The sequence below is a fragment of the Tachypleus tridentatus genome, chromosome 9 (genome assembly GCF_004210375.1).
Source record: "Tachypleus tridentatus isolate NWPU-2018 chromosome 9, ASM421037v1, whole genome shotgun sequence".
Lineage (NCBI taxonomy): Eukaryota > Metazoa > Arthropoda > Merostomata > Xiphosura > Limulidae > Tachypleus > Tachypleus tridentatus.
This window is the reverse complement of record NC_134833.1, coordinates 143,635,976-143,656,460: the sequence shown is the minus strand read 5'-3', so window position 1 is coordinate 143,656,460 and position 20,485 is coordinate 143,635,976. Positions and strand designations below refer to the sequence as shown.

At 31.4% G+C, this 20,485-nt stretch overlaps 1 protein-coding gene across 11 annotated transcripts in view; it reads right to left on the bottom strand.

Annotated features, from left to right (window-relative positions):
• LOC143226567 (ryanodine receptor-like) overlaps positions 1-20,485 on the bottom strand; it is a 250,771-nt gene that overhangs the window by 45,418 nt on the left and 184,868 nt on the right. For 5 of the 11 annotated variants that reach the window (XM_076457700.1, XM_076457702.1, XM_076457699.1 and 2 more), the window contains exons 74-84: positions 17,416-17,528; positions 15,497-15,590; positions 9,349-9,461; positions 8,960-9,014; positions 8,158-8,226; positions 7,666-7,686; positions 6,444-6,543; positions 4,044-4,123; positions 2,869-2,945; positions 1,548-1,702; positions 991-1,079 (exon numbers count right to left, since the gene is read on the bottom strand). In XM_076457700.1, coding sequence (XP_076313815.1) covers positions 991-1,079; positions 1,548-1,702; positions 2,869-2,945; positions 4,044-4,123; positions 6,444-6,543; positions 7,666-7,686; positions 8,158-8,226; positions 8,960-9,014; positions 9,349-9,461; positions 15,497-15,590; positions 17,416-17,528 — 966 coding nt within the window. Of the gene's footprint in view, positions 1-990; positions 1,080-1,547; positions 1,703-2,868; positions 2,946-4,043; positions 4,124-6,443; positions 6,544-7,665; positions 7,687-8,157; positions 8,227-8,959; positions 9,015-9,348; positions 9,462-15,496; positions 15,591-16,798; positions 16,909-17,415; positions 17,529-20,485 lie in introns of all 11 variants that reach the window. The other 6 variants (XM_076457705.1, XM_076457707.1, XM_076457704.1 and 3 more) reach the window with 2 other exon arrangements.

Sequence of the window (20,485 nt, the reverse complement as noted above, 5' to 3'; positions counted from 1 at the left end):
ATTTCACATTAACATAAACAAAGAAACCCTGATGTTGTGACTGAAAAATCATTTAACTTATCTACACAGTGTATTGTAGCTACCATTAGGACTGATTGGACTTTGGGTAGCATATATAGAAATATTGGATATAAGACAAGGAATATTATTGTTTCATTAAATAGATCACTTGTATGGCTTCATTTATGTACAGTATACAGTTTTGGGCTTCTTTCATAAAAAAAAACATTAAATTGTTGGAGAAGGTTCAGAGAAGAGCCACTACAATGTACCCTAAGATGGCTGTATTGTCCTAATAGGATAAACTAAAATCTCTACACTTGTTTTCTCTGAAGAGGAGATGGGTCAAAAGGGGGTTTGATTAAGGTGTTTAAGAATATTAAGGGTACTGATAATATAGATCCATCAAATACTTTTGTGTTTAGCAATGAAAACAATAGGACAAGGGGTCATAAATTAAAATTTTTGTAGTCTAGGAGTCATCTGTAGTTTAGACAGTATTTCTTTTCAAACAAGGTGGTTGGCTTTTGGAATGAGTTACCTTTAGTGGCAAAAGAGGCAGAAAATGTAACTGAATTAAAAAATAACTTGGATTAATACACAAGTAGTAATAGATAATAATAATTGAGAGCTGGAAGGGATCTCATTGATGGGCTAATAAGCTCTTTGTTATGAACATTAAAACTATATAAATATTGCATAAACAACTTTTGTGATGCTATATATAGCATCATTTATGAAGGACCTTCATTTTGTGATGCTTTGCCAACAAGTAAATATCAAATAACTGTAGCAACTGAGTTTCATTTTAAGTACTGGAATCAATTTTGTAAATTTCCTTTAAAGCTGTATTTAAGTAAAGTTATTAAACTAAGGTTTAGAGAAAAAGAAACTCACACTATCTAATACATTTTTTACTGACTTATATATTTTATAACTAATGTGTTAAATTATAAATGTTTTTTAAGAGACTACACAAACATCTCTCACCTGTAACCTCAATAAATAGTCAACAGTACTGATAACAACATTAACAGTGGTTGTGTTTCCTGCCTGTGTTCGCAGATAGTTTTGGAATTCTGGGAAAAGAGGGTAAAATATACTTCAAAATTTAGAAAGCAATAACATTTTTTACCATAGATAAGAAGTTTAATACACTAAAAAATGTGCACATGAGAAGAAAGCAAAACATTTTTGTAAATCTTTTTTTTTATAAAAGGAATCCTTAGATATTAACTAGTATATGACCACATCATAAACATCAAGAAGACTGAACCAAACAAAAACATTTTTCCTCTAAAATTATTTGTTTTGTTTTAATAACTTTCATTCACAACCAAATAATGGTTATTACAATAAATTTAATCAGTTGGAGTAATATTTGGTGTCTGGATAGAACAAATATGAAAACTTCCTCACCAACTTCCAGAACAGTAAAAGAAGACATGTAATACAAATGTAGCTGAGATGCCAATAACATTTATTAAGTATTTTTTAAAGTATTAATATTTTATTTTTTCAATGAAAGTGAAAGCAGTGCAGCTTACCCAAGTTATGCCCTTCACATAACAGCTGCAAGAACCTGAACAGTTTACATGTGAATTCAGTATCATGCATGTTCTTCTCACCAGCTGTTCCTTCTGAACCAACACCAAGACCCTCGGCCTTTTGAGTTCGTTCAAAGGCATCAAGGTCAAGCACACTGTCAAAAGTAATGTCATTAAAGAATGTACACATACACTCATTATCTCGTAGCTAGTAACATAAAGGGTGTCACAAAGTAAATCGGTAAGTAAGGAGTACAAAGAATCGATAAAATATTGGAATTTTCATGTCTCTGAACTCTTTTTAAGTGTCACTGCTGGTGTTGTGCAAATTAAACAATGAATTAAAAATGAATCAAATGCCTACAAAAAAAATCTGGTTGAAGCAGAAGTTGCGAGTTTTATATTTTGAATATATTTTTACACTGACAAAAAAGACCTCTCATCCCTTTCTATTTAATAAAGAGTGGCTACACTAACTACCACTTGCATGTCAATTTATTTTTCATATCTTCACACTGGGGCATAAAAGTGAAAAACAAAGTTAAATACAGTTCAGATCATGTTTTTTCTTTCTTTTAGAAGCCTCACAATGTAGATATCTCAGTTTCTTGTCATTCAGCACTTTCATTTTTTTTTCTTCTGTATGTTGAAGAAAAGTATTCCCAGCTCAGTTAATAAAAATCTATTTCAAACAATTAGGCAAATTCAGTGCCTGAGTATCTATCTCCTCCAGAATTTTTGGCTTGTTATGTCCTCATAATGTCACTATATACAGTCATGAAGTACAGTGGTTTTTAAAGAACCTTTTATGAACTATTATAGGCTTCAATGATAGTAATGTAGTAACTTTAAGTATAACAAATTCTGAAAAACTGTTTATGAACTATTTAATACAATGTATCATCACTAATATACTAGCTTGAAGTATAAAGAAACTACCTTGGCTGACTAAGAACTCTTAGACAAAATTTATAATATAGTGACCTGATGCACATTGAAGTATATTTAATTTATCATGGCTGTTTATGAAGTATGGTGAAAATTTCATAGATGTTTATGAAGTACTAGATAGAATGTAATAGGTATAATATACTGGTCTGAAACTTAGATAATTTATTATGGATGTTTATAAAGTATTTGATTTCAAAAGCAGTTCACTTATAACAATTATTAAAAAAAATTGATGCTGTTTTAGGCTTAGAAGAAAAAAAAACAATGAATACAAAACATCACCAAAATTACTAAATGAAAAGGCATGAAACAAATCTATAAACAATACTTGAGAACAACTCAAGTAGAACTACATAAAGATTAATCTTACCTGCAAGAGTTCATGAGGCCAGCAATAGATGTGAAGAATCCCACATCCTTCTTCTCCTTTAAATGTTTTAACATACGCTATAAAAGATTGTAAAATAGCTGTATAAATTGTAGTTACTCATTACAGTGGACTTCACTGATAAAAGCGATATGCAACATAACCTTTAGGTACTTACTGATATTTAATTTATGTAGGCACCTTTACAACTAGGATGAGTGATTCTGTGCAGTAGAAATATAATTTTCTCTTAATATATCATTATATTAAATAAAACAAATTATACTTTTGCACAGCCACCCAATGATGTGATATTATATCATTTAGCATAATATACAGTGTATTCAAAAGTTTAACTGGGTAAAGTGTGTCTTTTATGCACAACACACATCTATAACATTTCTCATATAATATTCGAGTATAAGTGCAAAATGAAAAAAACTTTCTGACTCAAACACTTTTTTGAGGTGTACGTTGCTTCTTCAAGGGGTAAACCTAGGTGTTTCTTTCACATCATATAAATACAAATGCAGATACTTGACAAATTTTAGTAGTCTCTAATTAAATTTACTTTTATAAGTACCTCCCCAAAACAGGTGCAGTTTAATTTCATGTACATAGTTAATGTGATGCACTTAACTTTTCTCTTTAAAGGTTTTCAGTTATTAGGTACCATGAAGAGATGTTGGCACTGGTTTAATCACTAAAGTCACTATTTTGTAAACCTTGCATGTCCACAACTAATCCATTAAGCTAAGCAAGATTAATTAAAGAATTAATTTTTATATTATACTCTGAATAATAATCTCAACCATTCTTTCAGCTTTTTGGAAAACTTTAAAGTAACAGAGAAGGTCTAAATAATACAAGATTTGTACACACATTTTCTAAAACTACTATACACCAAACTACTTGCACACCTGTAACTTTATTTGTTAGAAAATTCCCAATAATCTAGGCTTCAAACAAAAAATATATAAACAAAAGCAATATGAATTCTGCTGTTAACACAGTTGTTTACTACTAGGTATCCTTATGTATTTTATCTGGAAAAAAACGTTTTGTGAAAGGCAAAAATATGAAATCACTGAATATAATATAACATATGAACCCAACAAAATGTAAACAAGTTGTTAACCTGATATTTAAACCTAGAACACAAGTAGCAGGGTAATTACCATTTGGACATCAACATTACCCCCACGTAACAAAGAAATTCCCAACTTCAAATTGTTCATAACCATTGGTACTTGAACTCCTATGAATCACAAAAGTCATATTATTAACACTGGAAAATATCACTTCCATTTTTCTCTCTTATATCCATGAAAATTTCAAAATGTATTCACATGAACGTCTTTTCTAATAAATGTACTGTCATGAACATATTCTCTAAATTCTGATTAACTCCTGTAAAATTTGGCTAGAAGTAAGCATGAATTCAAGATAGTTTACAGACAGAATTTATTTTTAAATTCAATCATGCAGAACAAAAACATAATATATTATTGATGTAACACCACAGACTTTCCTCGTTCACCAGGTAAAAAAAAACCATAGAAAAGTTAAAACATTTAATTCCACTTTTTAGAATTTTTGTTAGTGAAATGGATCATAAATCTGGTTTTGAGCATAATCTAATTTTCTCAGAATTTTAGCTATACTTGGCTGAGAAAAGGTTACTCAAAAACATCTTATTTATATTATTATTCATTTTAAGTAGATGCATAATATTTTAATAAAGCAATTACATTTTCTGGTATCTAAAGAATACATATATTGTCCCAAAGCAATGAAAAGACAGTATATATTAGTCTGACCTATATAAAAAGCCAGTGTATGTCACGTTACACTATACTTCTTGAAACAGGAGAAGTAATAAAAGCCAAAATGCGTTTATCCAGATAGTATAGTTCGATCACTTCTGCCCATTATGATTTTAGTTACGAGGGTGCAAAGGGGATGTTGTGAAGTTTTATAAGTGTAGTGAGTGTTTGTTATAGTAAATATAAAGCAAGCTTGCAGTGTGAGATCATCTAGCTTAGAGCCAAGTGTATGAAATTTATCATGAAAGCAAAAATATCAATTTAACTTGTTTCTTAATTATGCTATTTTCTGTTATATCTCCAATGTTTTTAATACAAAACAAACAAGCTTATTTAATCAATGGAGACTCTAAATTAAGAAATCAACAAATATTTTTCCAGTTTTGTTGTCTATACATTTCATTTTATGTTATCAGTGCATATATTAACAACAATATTAGGTTATACTTTTGTTGCTAAGTAACATGAATGTAGTGTTACCAAAACTCACTTGCTTTTCTATATAATATAATTGTTAATTAACTGATTTTTACTAATAATTATTTTAAGAATATGCCACAAATATATTTCATTGATGATGTCAATTTTGATTGGTTCACATAGGAATTTCTTGATGTTTGACTGCCTGAACTACATTTTTCTGCCCCTTTGGTGGTGTAACTCGATTTCACTAAATCTTTTTATTTCAGTTAACTATGAAATGTCAAATTAAGTGCATGTATGAAGTGTGGGTGTGGTAGTAGTTGCTCTGGCATTTCCAATGGACTATATAATAGTGTTTAATAAACCACAGAAAACAACATGTAATTAGCACATACTTTGAGAATTATTTCTTTAATCCAATAATTAAACTTGCAGAGAAATGTAAGCCTAATCGAGTTATCTGCTTGTCAGTTTTTTTTAGTTTCCACTTTTTAAAACAGTTCTTCACAAAAACAGTTTAGTCTTAAATCACTTGAATGTGAAAGCAAAAAAAAATCACTTGGATAAAGGATAATAAGAGGATATATTTACATACCTAAACAAAAACGTTTTCTAGTTTATCTTGTGTAACATTTCAAGCAGATATCCTTCATCAAGAGGTAATGACCATGCTACATTGAAATTAAACTAAAAAATGACAGTTAAAAAGTAAAATAAGACAAAGGTTCTAATTACACATATTAAACATGGGGCAAGGTGAAACACTATTGACAAAAGACAATGTTGTCATTATTTCAAAGCAACTCTTTGATTTATACCATAAGAGGACTCAGTGTTTAGTTGGAAGATAAGAAAATATTCAAGACTTTCTTGCATTAACTTGTCAAGCAGTGCATTTGTTATAACTAAGAGATACTACTACTGTCAGTAGAAACGAAGTATCTGTGAATTGGGATGTCAATGGAGCCTTCTGTTACAAGTCTAGGTTGTTCATAAAAGTGATCATCAGTCTATGGAATGTTTCTCCAATGTATAGTTTGTAACATCTGGTAGCAGTCAAAGATGTGCAGATGTAATGTTGCCTGATGAAGGATGTCTGCTCAAAATATCACATAAAATAAACTAGAAAACTTTTCCTTTAGATGTGTTAATTTATATTTTTTTACCATTTATCTAAATTTTTCTACTCACATCTTGCAGAACAATGCTCATTCAAAATAAATCACACTAACAATATGTTAAGAATAATAAAAAAGGAAAATATAACTTTAAGATGCATCACAGTGATATATAAAACATTAAGAGTAAAAAAAATAGGGCAAAGCAAACCTTTACACGCTGATATATACAAAAGTACCATCTCTGCTACCCCTCGATCTGCAAGTCGTGCTTGTTGGAAGAGTGTTCTTTGTTTTTCCATCTCTTGTTCCTGTACAGTTTAAATAAACCAAAAATAACCAGTGAATTTTTAACCCTAAGTGGAAGGATAGTGGTCAAAATTTGCAAGCCAAGAAGGTTTACACAGCACCATGCAATACAGTATTATGTAGTTGATGTCAGAATTATGAACTACTTATTTTACCCTAAACTGCTGATGCAATAACAATTTATGGTGAAGTAAATATTAGATACAGTATACAATGATGCTAAAAGAAACTGTTGACATGCATTTCAAAGGTTCTAGATGTTACACAAATTTAATATGCAAACTATTCAGTAAATGTGAGCATCACCCTGCATTCTGACTTTTCATAGTCTGAGTTAAACTGAAATAATCAATTCACAGATATATCTTGAGTATAAAACCTCAGTAACACATCTGACATTTTATTTACAACAGACGTTACTAAAGACTTGCCATATTTCACAAAGAAACATGTATTAATGGAGTCTATGCCTTTTATCTAATGCACATTTCAAAGTTTTTATAGTTTTTGGTACTTTAAACAGGCGCAACTGTTGAAGTTTTCAATGTTTATAAAGAATTGATAAGATACTTTTTGTAATTTTAAATCAAACAAGAAACATCCAATGCAAACAGGTTCTTCATTATAGTCTTTTCCTTAATAATCCTGCCCAACTGGTAAATTTAAATATGAGTAAGTTTCAGTCATGCATTACTAGTGTTTATTTCTAACTCACTACAAACAAAAATCCCAAACTTCCATTTTACAGTACATCACCTTCTCCTTTAAAGTTTTGTTTCAATACTAAGCTTCTAAAGTCTCCAATTTATTTTATATAATGATATTTGAAATGTCTTTAATAATTAGTTCACTCTTTAGTCAAACAATTATCAGAACAGTATAAGAAACCTCAATAAAAATATAACAACAAAGTTTCTAGAAAAGCAGCTACTTAAAAATGAAAATATTCAAACATTTTTCCATAATTCGAAAACAAAAAACCCTAAAGACAATAAAAATGCTTATACAAGAACATGTACACAAAACCTGTATTTACTTTAAACAAAAGTCATAAGAAACAGAGAAAAAATCTCTCTGACCTTTCCTGATATTTAGTATGTTCACCAGATAACAGCAGTACCTACCATCATGAGACAAATTTTTTTCTATCCATAAGAATGCAGCATGAAAGTACATAATTAATATAAAGAATCCATACACAGAAATCTCTGGATCATTATATATATATATATATATATATGTACATCAACAGCAGCCATGAAGTATTATAAAAAATTAATCCTACTTAGCTCTACTGTATAATGAGTTTTACCATAAAAATTTTCTTATAATTGTCTGCCAAGAACAACAACCTGTAAATGTAAAACACTGCCTTCTCATGCATAACGTAATTATGAGCTTTTAATGGGAGTAAATCTACAGTCTTTTTCTAGCTCAAAAAATTAGTAGACCAAATAAAATGGGTCCAACCACACGACTTACTGTAAGTTATTATCTGATGCCATGGAACCAAAACTTACTATGAGAAGTAACAGCAAAAATAATTAGATTTTTGGTTTTATAAAAATGTGTGAACCAGTACATATCTAAACATGAGAAATGGAAAAAACACTCACATGTATGGATGGTCCAGCATCATCATCCCCACCCTCTTCCTCCTCTTCTTCTTCTGCTCCTCCACAGCTCTAGAAAAGAACATCAGCCACATTTATTCAGCTCATAAGTAATATATTAGAGCATGAACAAGACAGTACTAATGTTTTAAAAAGAAAGAGAAAAAATGAACTGTAATACCATGTTCTCCTAAAACACATGGACATAGATGTCTAGCATCACATTCTACTAAAGCAAGTACTTCACAAATGTATGCTATGAGAGCATAAGTGTTACAAATATCTGTGTGAAATGTAAATTGAACATGTAAATACAAACACTCCATGTTCCTACTGATAAACAAATATATTCATGTTTTAATTTTTGACAGTTATATTTATGATTAAAATAACGTATCAGAGTCGAGTCAAGGTAATGTAATTTAACATATCCACATCATTTATTGTTTAAAAATTTACTATATTAATAAACAAATCTATTAAACTGGAACACTGAAAGGTTTTTTTTTTTGGGGACTGGTTTCACAAAAGAATTTCAACCCATTAAATTAGTAATTTCACTAAATTCTTCCATCTTTTTCTTGAGAACTAATTATGTGTTACAAGACTACATATATGAATTGTTTTTTTGAATAATAACATAATTATTTCTTGTTTAAAATACCAGATATGTATCATTACCTTAGATATACATATTGCAAAGTGTAAATCATAAACTACATTTTCCATGTTTCACGTCACATTCAAAAAACTTAAAGAAAAAGAATGAACATTTAAATAGTAGCATATAAGACACAGCACTTACTTCACCAAGTATGATAGCATATTGCATGTACAGTTCATCTTCTGTTATTGTTCCACTGTAAAATAAAAGTTAATTTTATGATGCTGTTAAAATGTCCAGTTAATCTGTTCAGCCCTTTATTTTCTCCATAGCTTCTAAACTGAGGTAAATATACCAAAACCTAATATTTAATTTTTTCCAGAACGTTTAAAACTACTTACAGGTTATTCTTTAGGCAAAGAAAAGCAGTAAAAGAATTTAAAATTTAACTATTCATTGTCCTGATAAACTGTTAACTATACTATAACAATCGTGAAACACAGTAATACTTTTAATGTACAAATTGGATTCTTAATAACATATGAATTAGCTACTAATTACCAGAATGAAAAATAACTCATGCCACCAACCTGTGTTCTGTTGTTGCACTTCGGGAGAAGGCAACAATAAGTTGAGCCAGTGGATCTGGTTTATCTTTTTCTTCCACCTGTCCACGTTTCTCTTCTGCCTCTTCAAAAGATTGCTGTCAATATATTATTCACTGATTACTTCAGTTAAAGAAACTGACTAAAAATTAAAGTATCAAAGGCAATACATGCATATGAAAAATAATAATAATAATTTAATTTAGGGCTAAAGCAATCCTATGTTATAATTGTAGAATATGTCAAAAACAAAGAAGTCATCAGTTAATCACCTGTAATGAAACTAATGGTAAAAATGCTAATAAACATTCTCTATTTACACCTTAGTACATCCACACATTTAAAAAGCATTATACATTTTAAGTACATTTCAGGCAAAGTAAAAAAAAAAAAATCCCACATATAATAGACAAACAAAATTAATATATAAACTACAAACTTTGAAGAGTAAAATGTTAGGTATCCTAAAAGAAGAGGTATCTACAGATGTGGGTCACAAAGAGTGGTGGGGGCACACAATATCTCTGTCTTTATGTATACATAAATACTATAAAGGTCAAAGTGTTTAAAATCTTTAAAAAGATACTGTACATATAAAATATTCTGATTTTAAGTCTTTCTATCACTCAAAAAGTTCATTTTATCTTTGGGTATTCCAGATATCATACTAACATCTAATGGCACAACTGATGTCTTGTGATTGTGACTGATGAATGAATGATGTTTTGGGTAACCATGGTAATCAATGGAATACAGTAAAAAAAACAAAACAGTTTAATGGAGAGTTATTCATGCTTAACAAGTAATGACGTTTTTGGCTAACCATGGTAATCATTGGAATACAGTAAGAAAAGAGATTAAAGAATAATTATTGATGTATAAATGCTTAACAAGTGATGATGTTTTGAGTAACCATGGTAATCAATGAAAAACAGGAAGAGAACAGATTAAAGGAAAGTTATTCATGTAAAACACACTCAACATGTGATAATGATTTGTTGGCAAAGAAAGTGATATTTCTAAAATAGTCTTCTAATACCTCATGAGAATGAAGCTTACCAGTGCACTGATGAAAAAACAAAACAAGTTATAGCATACTAATTAGAAATTGGCCAATATCCATTTGAAATTGTTAGTAGTTCATTCACACCACTTGGTTTGTGTGTGGTAAGTACAAATTTTCTCTAGGAATATAATGTTTCATTCCTTCAGTTTAGAGTTAACTACCAATAACTCATAACTATAACTAAATGTAAAGGTTTACAAGGTATTATTCATAAAGACTATTTTCCTCTTGATAGAACTGACATACACAAAACCAAAATTTACAATCATCACTGAAAAGTATTTGATAAAGAAACAAGAGGTAATCCTGTTGTAGACTGAGCTGTTAAAAATACCTTACTGTTAAATACCAGTGGATTAATCCTTTAAAGCACCCATCTAGTGTACAAGAGGTTTCAGGTTTGAATATAAACCAATGAAATAATAAACTGGAAATTACTATAAGACCACTTGACGATTTCAATTGTACTGTAATGTCATTTTCCTATTGTATGTACATGTCACTCATCTGATTTTGTTACATTTATTGTATAACAGATTTAACATCTTAGAAATAAAAACCTTAAATATGTTTTTGTGACCGTCTTCTAGTGAGCTTCTTCTTAATTAAAAAATATATTGAAAATATATAGATTAAACCATATATTACTGACACTTGTTTTTTATATTAACTGGAATGAGCTTCTGATGAAGGAAGTTTCAGGTTTGAATCTGAGTTAAGGAAAGTTATAATTTTTCCCAAACTGAAAATTTATATCTGATAGATACTTCTCTCTGCTTTTCCCATTTTGTGCCTTCCTCTATATGTGAACTTTTTTTTTTATAAAGTATGCCAAAATCCATTCACACTCTACCCCTCATTGGAATTAAAGACTCCAACATATTTTAAATGCAAATCAATATGTATTATCTCTCCACCAATAAGAAAGCACCACCAACACATGACACACATCACTTTGAAGTTTGGCAGAACACGTAAACACCTCAAGGTTGTGGGGAGAAGGAGGGGAAGTGTGAGAAGTGCCTAATGGGCATACAATTTCAGTTTAGAAAAATTATAGTTTAGAATATGGTAATTCCCTCGACTCACAAGGACAGCTAGAATCCCAAATGGAAAAGTTGCAAAGACCAGTGTGAGAGAAGAGCAAAGGTACTGCCTGAAAGAATCTGAAGGATACCTCTGTGTAGGAGAGAAACAAATCAAATGATTTGAGCAGGGGCACTGAATCACTTCTGAACCAGGTATCTTTTTGTCATGAACAAACACAGCAGAAAAGGAAGGGAGCACAAACAAGTGGGAGAGAATAATTCAGGAAAGTGATCCCAACCAGATAAATAAATAACTAAATCCCACAGAAGAAAAGTGGGTAAAAGAGGATTTTCCCATGGTATAATATAGCTTGTGTGCAGCAGACAGTTCTCAGTAAGTCAACTATATCCAAAACCTCCCCCTCACCAGGTACCTACATCCATGCAAGGGTAGGATTATACCATCTTAACTTCAAGCCCTAAAATCGGGGATGTGAAAAAACACCCAACTTCAGAGCATGTGTCTTCTGGTATCTAATGGAAGTCCATCACATGCAATCAACCCCTCACAACCATGTGCTGGTCTGAAACATCCAAAGAGAAAACAAGGGAATGCCCAGAACAGAAATGAAAACAACCACATATACTCTTTGTGACCCACAACACAGAGAGAAAAATCAAGGGAGGAAGATGGATAATCCCAAACTGATTGGATCACTCAGTATCCAGAATCTGCCTGTGAGGTACCAGTATCCACATAAAGACAGGATGAGGGTACAAAATCAAACGGAAAAACACTGCTACCCTACTCTGAACTGAATAGATATAGCCATCTGTGTGGAACTCAGCCAGCAGGATGCCTCCATGGTCAACCACCCTAATGGAGTGGAACAGGTAAATGGTAAGGACTCTTATACACCACTGGAAGAAGATGGGGGAGAGTGTTGGAAAGTCCAGAGGGGATTCTACACCTGAGAGTGTGCAATGGGTGATCACAAAATCCTATTCTGAAAAGCATAACATACTGATTTATTCAGTCAAGGCAGGGAAAGTCAGCTATCCTCTTCTGCTTTACCTATGCTGTCCATGGGTGGTATTGTCTGGGACAGACCAATTTATGAAGCAAATATTATGGGGTTATTGTCCTTCCAGTGATCTTGTGAGTATGCAAAACCATAGATAGAGCACTGGAATCAAAATGACATACCATGTGGATCTGTGTAGAAAGAATACCTGGTCAGGTACCACTCACCATGGAGTAGGAGGATCCAATAGATGAAATTCAAAGTAAGGGTCTCTGAAAGAAACCACTAATAAAGACTTACCTAGTGTCACAGCTACACTAAAGTCTGAAGTATAGCTACGAGTGGCAGACGATACCCCAGTAATGAGAAATAAAATCTGAGGGGTGGTCCACATGTCTGACTGCAGAATCTCCTCCAAAGACCAACTGATATTATAAGCAAGGTAAAAGGGAAGGTGGTGGATTTGATGGGAGATAATACGGAATAATGTATGTTAGTATTGGGATAAACAGGAATAAGTCAACTGGATTAAATGATGAATCCAACTGGTAAGAGTAAAGGGAGAAAGATCCTGAAAGGAAGAAGGTTGCCAAGTGATAAATAGATGGAATGAGAAACTCTGAAGGAAACAATATAAATAATGAAGGACAAACACTGGGCATAGGAAGTCTATCCAGATCAGGATAAAAGCATAGATGAGAAATAGAAGGAAGGGAAATGACAAAAGAGAAGGAGTTACTCTTATGAGCCACTGAGGTTTTGTGAATGAAAGAATGATCTGGATAAAGAGGATATGTTGGGTGGTACACTGTTCTAATAATGACAATAGTAAATATGTATGGCAATTCCACATGCAAGCCAAGAGTAGAAGGAAATATGCTTCAAGGAGTAGGTGAAACATAGAACATGAAGCAATAAGATGAAATGGAAGTAAGAGAATGGAATACAACATTAATGACTCAATCTGAAAGTAATGGGTGCCTAGCTGACATTTTGAAAAAGAATAGATAAAAAGGTAAAGACAGGGGGAAAGAAAGACTCTTTGTTAATGAGAAAATCAAAAATATGGGAAATCCAAAAATTGAAAAAAAAAAACTTTCTGAAAATTCCATGAAAGAAACTTGGAAACACCAGAAACCTTTGGATGAGAAGCTGTAACCCCCAAGCCAGGGCCCAGGTGCGAAAAACATTCTATTTTTACTGATACACAACCATGGATAAAGGATGAATTGAATGAGCTAAATGAAGACGAGGGAACAAATGCTTCCCAAATAGGCAGAACTAAACCCAACAATTGTTGGTTCAGATAATGAGAGTCTGTCCTAAGATAAGAGAGAGCAGACTATTCTGAAGCCTGTGGCAGATGAATCATACTAATAGCATTACCCAAGTGGGAGCCAAACAGCTCTGAATGAGCCTAAAGATCATGGGATGTGGGGAAATGAAATACAATCGGGAGGCAGGATTATGTAAAAGGGAAGAACTTAGGTCATAAAAAATATAAGCAACAAACAAAACATCACACACCTGAGAATTCTGGTTGGGGGAGGTGGGACAAATGATCAAATCCTCATCAGCATGGGCAGGACCAAAAGGTTCAGGAGGAAGAGAGGCAAAGGTTTTCCCTTATAATGCTCAATCTCCATGTGAATAAATTAAAACAAATCCCCTGATAGATTGCCTGCATCTGTGGCCTGAAGTATGGAACAACATGAATGAGATGAACCTAAGTGGTAACGTACACTTTGGAATTTGTGTTTGACATCAAACAAACAGGCAAAAGATTGGGTGACAAAACATGAGTAAATAAATGCTTTCAAAATGAGAGTAAAAATTTCTAAGGTGAACCACTCTACAGCAGAGCTGGAAAAAAAGAAAAACTTCTGATCTCAAGCACTATTAAACAAGAAATTATGGTCTGTTAGTGGTACATAGGGAAAGTCACATGATGGTGGTGCTCTCCTGTTGGTGAAGTGATGATACATGTTGATTTGGATGAGAGACATGTTGGAATCTTTGATTCCAATATGGGGGATTCAGAAGAATTGTAGCATGTATTATAAAATGTTTGTATATAGAGGGCAGCACAAAGCAGGAAAAGCTAATCTTGTGAGATAAGGAAAGTACAGTATTGGAATAATAAATCTGAAATTATTACAAGTCTACAGCTAAGCTTTAATGTTACTTTTTATGTGTGATTTACCTAATTTTGTTACATTTACTGTAAAACTGATCAAGTCAGTATCATAGAAGTAAAAACCTTAAATATATTTTTGAGCCTGTCTCTTAGTAAGCTCTCAATTTAAAAAACTGTTGAAAATATATAGTTTAAACCATTTATTCAAACTTCTAAGTTAATTGGAATAAGCTATTGATGTTCCATTGCTTTATGTTAAACTAAAAATTATGGATTTTTTTCACCTACATTTTCAATTGTATTTGTTTGAAATTTAACCATGTATTAAAGTCATAACAAACTAAGAAGCCACAAAGAAAGAAGATATTTTTCATAACAAATAATTATTCATAAGTTATAAAAAGCAATCATACAAGTATCTATATCAAATGAAGTTAAAATATATGCAGCAAAAGCTGTCCAATGTCCATTGGTGGATTTAAGGTGGTGGTGGCTATCCATCTCCCTTAAATCTCTCACTGGTATGAATACATAACAGATACAAGATATATTTTTTGGTAGATATTCTACTTAATAATTCATAGATTATAAAAGTGATTTATAGCCCACCTATACATTTAGAAATAATGCCTTTGATCCAGTTAGTGCAATCTGAAAAAAAGTGTTCCTTTTTTATATAATATTTAAAAAAAACCACAAAAAAACACAAAGATTTACTGTGATTAATTAACTGTAATATTCTGATCAATTATCATACACTTCAAAAGTTTGACATTCTTATTAATAAATACTATAAGTTATTATAGAGAGTTATAGATGTTAGATAACTACTCAAATCACTGCAGTAACCAGTCCAAGTCCTACAAAAACTACTTACAGTGAGATCCTCAACAAGTTGCTCATGCCCTTTGTTTTCTTCCTCCAACCAGATCTCACGATACATTCTCAGGAAGATGTTGATGGCTCGATGCCTTTCAGAAAAGCAAAGCATATTTCATTTTTCATATTTCAACTAAAGGAACATACATCATTTACTCTTGCAGAAAACTGAGAAATGCAAATCTTACTTTCACAGCTTCTTCATGTACATTCAGTTGAATAAGAAAATGAAAATTATTATTAGATGTTAACATTATGTCAATTTTAAAAATTATGGAGATGTGTGATAAAATATAAAACAACTAACTGATATAACTAAAGTTAATTGTCTGTAATTAGTTTTGAAGCACTCTGAATACTTAGTCACTTATGTTAACCATCTGTGACTGGTTTAAGAGCAATGAATTCTTAGTCACTTACGGTTAACCATCTGCGACTGGTTTAAGAGCAATGAATTCTTAGTCACTTAGGTTAACTATCTGTAACTAGTTTTGAAACACTTTGAATTCTCAGTCCCTTAGGTTAAATATCTATAACTGGTTTAAGAGCAATGAATTCTTATTCACTCAGGTTAAGTATCTATACTTAGTTTTGCAGTAATGTAAACACGTGGTTATTTAGATGTTTTTCTTTAATTACTCATAAACTCATTTAAATACAGATAATTGCAACATTCACAAAATTTGGCATCCAGGCAATGTGTTGACATCAGACTTACGAATAGTTGCCAATTCTATTATGTCAAAGTAAGATATGAAAATAAATAGAATTAGTAAATATTCATAAGTCTGATGTCAACACATAATATGAAAAAAAAATATGAAAATAAATAGAGTTTGGGAATAATATAATTTTGAAAGTATGTTTCACGTTGGCCTACCACTGCTTTCTATATTTCTATAAAAACAGAAAAATTCTGTGATCAATGTACACATAAATGATAAAATAATTTAGATATATTTTAAAAAGTTTAATTTGCATGCATACTAATTTAGATATTAAAAATGGTTTCATCTCACAAATCCAAAACAACTTATATACAATTCAGTACAATGACTTAGAAAAAACAAATTAACGTCTATGTTCAACTGAATAAAAGTGTATGGATTAAAAGCTTAGTCAAAGGTCTATTTTTAGGCTCTAGAATTCTCTGTAAAATAATAAGCATTTTTTTCTTTTTCCAACATTACTTCTTCAAACCAATTATGTACACAATGGAAATAATATGATTAATTCAGATACTGATATAAACCTTTAATGTGCATTATTAAAACAAGTTAAGCACTTGTTAAAATTTTACCTTTTCACATTATACAAAGGAACGCTACGCAAGCAGGCTATTGCAGCTCGTTTCTTGGAGGTGGACAATAGTTTCAGCCAACCTGTCCGAGTTGGGTGAGGATTGTGGGCCTAGTTATGGAGGAACACAAACACACACAAACAAACGTTTCGAACTCTCATGTTGTAACTAATAAAAATGCAATGTACTTAAAAATTAAATAAGTCAGTTAAACAATGTTAGTTAACATTCCTATAGTGAATAATCAGAAGAAACCCTGAAAGAAAAAAGGTGAAAATCACTCAAAATAAAAACCATGCTATGAAAACCAAAAAGTTATGTTCTTTACCATCAAAAATATGGTTCAAATTTCACATTAATGGACTGAACAGCAGACAAATTACTGTTAGAATGCTCATCTATCTCTAAATTGTTCTGCAACTAACTTGTTACCTTAATAGAAACACAATGGTAATATTAATAATTTTAGAGTTTGTTAAATAGAGGCTGTGGTTGGTTATTTAATGAAAATAAGACACAGTTAGAGGATAGAATATTAACAAGCATGCTTTCACAGCATTTCCCAGATTAGGAACAGCTTTCATTAGCTAACACTGACAGTGCCGAGAGCTGATTACCTAGGTAGACTGTGAAGCGAGGTCATTCGGAAACAGGCAATTACAGCACGCTTTCTCTGAGTCGAAACCACGCTACGCCACACCCCTTTCTGCTGCCCCTTGGGGTGGTCAATCTACCAGGGAGGGGGTAGAAAGAGCAAAATATGAAGCACCAAGAAAATAAAACAAAAGGCAAATAAAAAAAAAGAAGCTTTAAATAAGGCAAAGAATACATGTTTAATACAGGAAAGTATAAAACGAATAATGTAAATAAATATCACTCAATTCAACATAGCTGGATATTTTCATAATCTGGTACTGTTATCAGTAATAATAAAGGTCAGTAGTATGAAATTATGAGAAGAAAAAATAAATATTCTTTCAGTAGTCTTGCATCATCACTATTTACAAAAGGTTTAACACACGAGAGCAGAGAAATAGAAGAATATTAAAAAAATAATTTATATAATACAACAATGCAAAACAAAAATTAGATTCACTTGAAATTGGACAACCATAGTTCAAACACCAGGTAAAGATGAAATAAAACAATTATCATTAAATACTGAATATGTTCTAAAGAATCAAACTAATTTTGATACAAGATAAGAAATCTAATTAAGAGTCCAGATCCACACCAACCCTAGGTACCCTAATAATCTGCAAATAACTGGGAGACAAGACAGTAATATTGTTACAAGTTATTTTTTATATATAATTTACAAGATAAGATTGACTATAGTTTATGCTGATATAATCCAGTCTGTCATATAAGGAAAACTAGTGATCAAACGTTTTGAGATCCTTTTCTTGTGAGAAGTTGGCCTTCAACCTTTCACTTCGTGATTAATGTTTCCTCTGAGTTATGAAGAAATAAAGTATGTATTAATTAAAGAGAAAAATTATTAGCTAGACTAGCCTGTAAATAAAAAGCTACAACTGTCACTATAGATTAATAAATTATGAATACCAGTAAGTCATAAAACAAAAATATATTCAAAAGGCCAATTGTATATAGACCATAACAAATTTAGTTTGACTTCTAAAAAAATGTTTATCCGTAAGTCAGGTAGTGTAACTGAGATTCCATTAGGTTGAGGGAGAAGCAGATTTAGTTGGTAGTTCAGGGGCTTAATAAACACTTATGAAAAATTTTCAGAGGTACATAAAAATAGATGAAATGTCCTCTAAAATTATGTGCACATCTGGCCTGATGGGTAAGACCACCTATTCCATAAATTCAAAATCAACTGTTCTACTAATTTAAAGGTTGAGTTTCAAATCTTGGCAAGGTCATTCAAAACATTTTACCAGTATGGAAACACAATATGGAATGTTTGCCAAGGGTTAACACAATGGATCAAAACATTTGTGGGAGTTATCTGGTGGAGGTTCCTATATGGCACAGTTTTCATTAGTTCTTACTACAATATATTTACATCCATGTACGACTTGAATACTTTTTGTGAATACTACATTATTTCTGTTGTGTAGTATGATACAAGTTACTCTAAATGGTCATACTATATATTCATTTACAACAGTTTTAAAATATTACTATTGTCAGATATAAAAGGCTGTTTGGTCTAGGTAGTATTGTTAATTAATTTTGTATTTGTAATTTTTTGATGTTGGGGCTATTGCACATTGTGTTTCCAATCCACAGATGTCAACATTGTGGAGATTGTTAATAAGCTTAAGTGACAGATGTATGAAAAGCAGTGACCAGATGAGTAGAAACAGAGTAAAGTAACATGAAAGAGAAGTTTGGTCAGAGAAAAGTTAAAAGATGTAAAATTAATTTTTTTAGAATGAATGGCCTAAATGTTGATATGATAGAGGGAGATTAAGAGTTTGAGAAAAATAAGGAGAATAATTTGTCTTGTCAAAGGGTGTTCTAAACTAAATGAATTTGCCAGTGTGGACTTTGACAAAAGCCAAACAATTACTTAAAGTTTAGGATAAAACTATGGTAACTCATGTTACAGAGTAAATGAATTATACAAGGATATTATTGTGATAAAAATAGAGAAAAATAGTTCAGCTTACCAACTGAATTTTAAAGCAATTGAACTGGCCTAAGTAAACTTATGACAAGAAGAAGAGAACTGTATAATGTTTAACATACAACTATTATCTCCCCAGTGTAAAGAATTTTGTACATACGTTAAACTTCTTTCATGTATACATATTATTTTAAAGACAAGTGGAGTATGTGCTGGTCATTTGTTGTCGAATTTATTACCAAAAAGTCACAGGCACCTACTGTAGAAGAAACCTTAACTCAACATGCCATATATTTACATTAATATATATTACTAAAATATAGTTTCTGATAACCATAATATACATACACCAGGTAAAAAAATGTTAAATCTAATTTATTATACATTGAAGCTTTCTCACTATTCACTGATGTAATATACATGTTATAGACCATGCTTGTTTACTTTAAAAAACAGTAATATATTCAGATGTTATTTAATTATTTTTATAGCTTACTGTGTTGCAGAAAAAAATAAAGCAAAGCTTATTAAAACTACTGCATCTGACTAAATCTGACTAAAGTTCAAAAGTAATGACAGTGTTTGTGTTTTCTTTTTTAACAAAGCCACATCAGGCTATCTGCTGAGCCCATCAAAGGTAATTGAACCCCTGATTTTAACGCTGTAAATCCATAGACTTACTGCTGTGCTAGTGAGGGGCAGTAATGACAGAGTAGTAGCTATTAATACATTTGCCACTCTCCCATCAGATATATTTTGTATCTACAAAACAATTTTTTTCAATTCTGGAAGAGAACCCATTAAATCCAAATGAGAATATGTGCAAAACTGAAACTACAATATTATTTTCTATAGCATGGTAGTTATTTACTGTTTCGTACAAAGTTATTTTGTATCATACTTTACTCCATGCTTTATGGCTGTCACATAGGAGATACCTCCTAATTATTCTGAGATAATTTGATTTGTTGATTGGTTGACTACAGAGTGTTTGGATTGTAAAGCAGTCTTGGATGCCTTCTGAAATATCAGCTTCTGCTTTAAAGGTACAAAATTTGATGTAAAGTGCTATGGTTTCACATAAG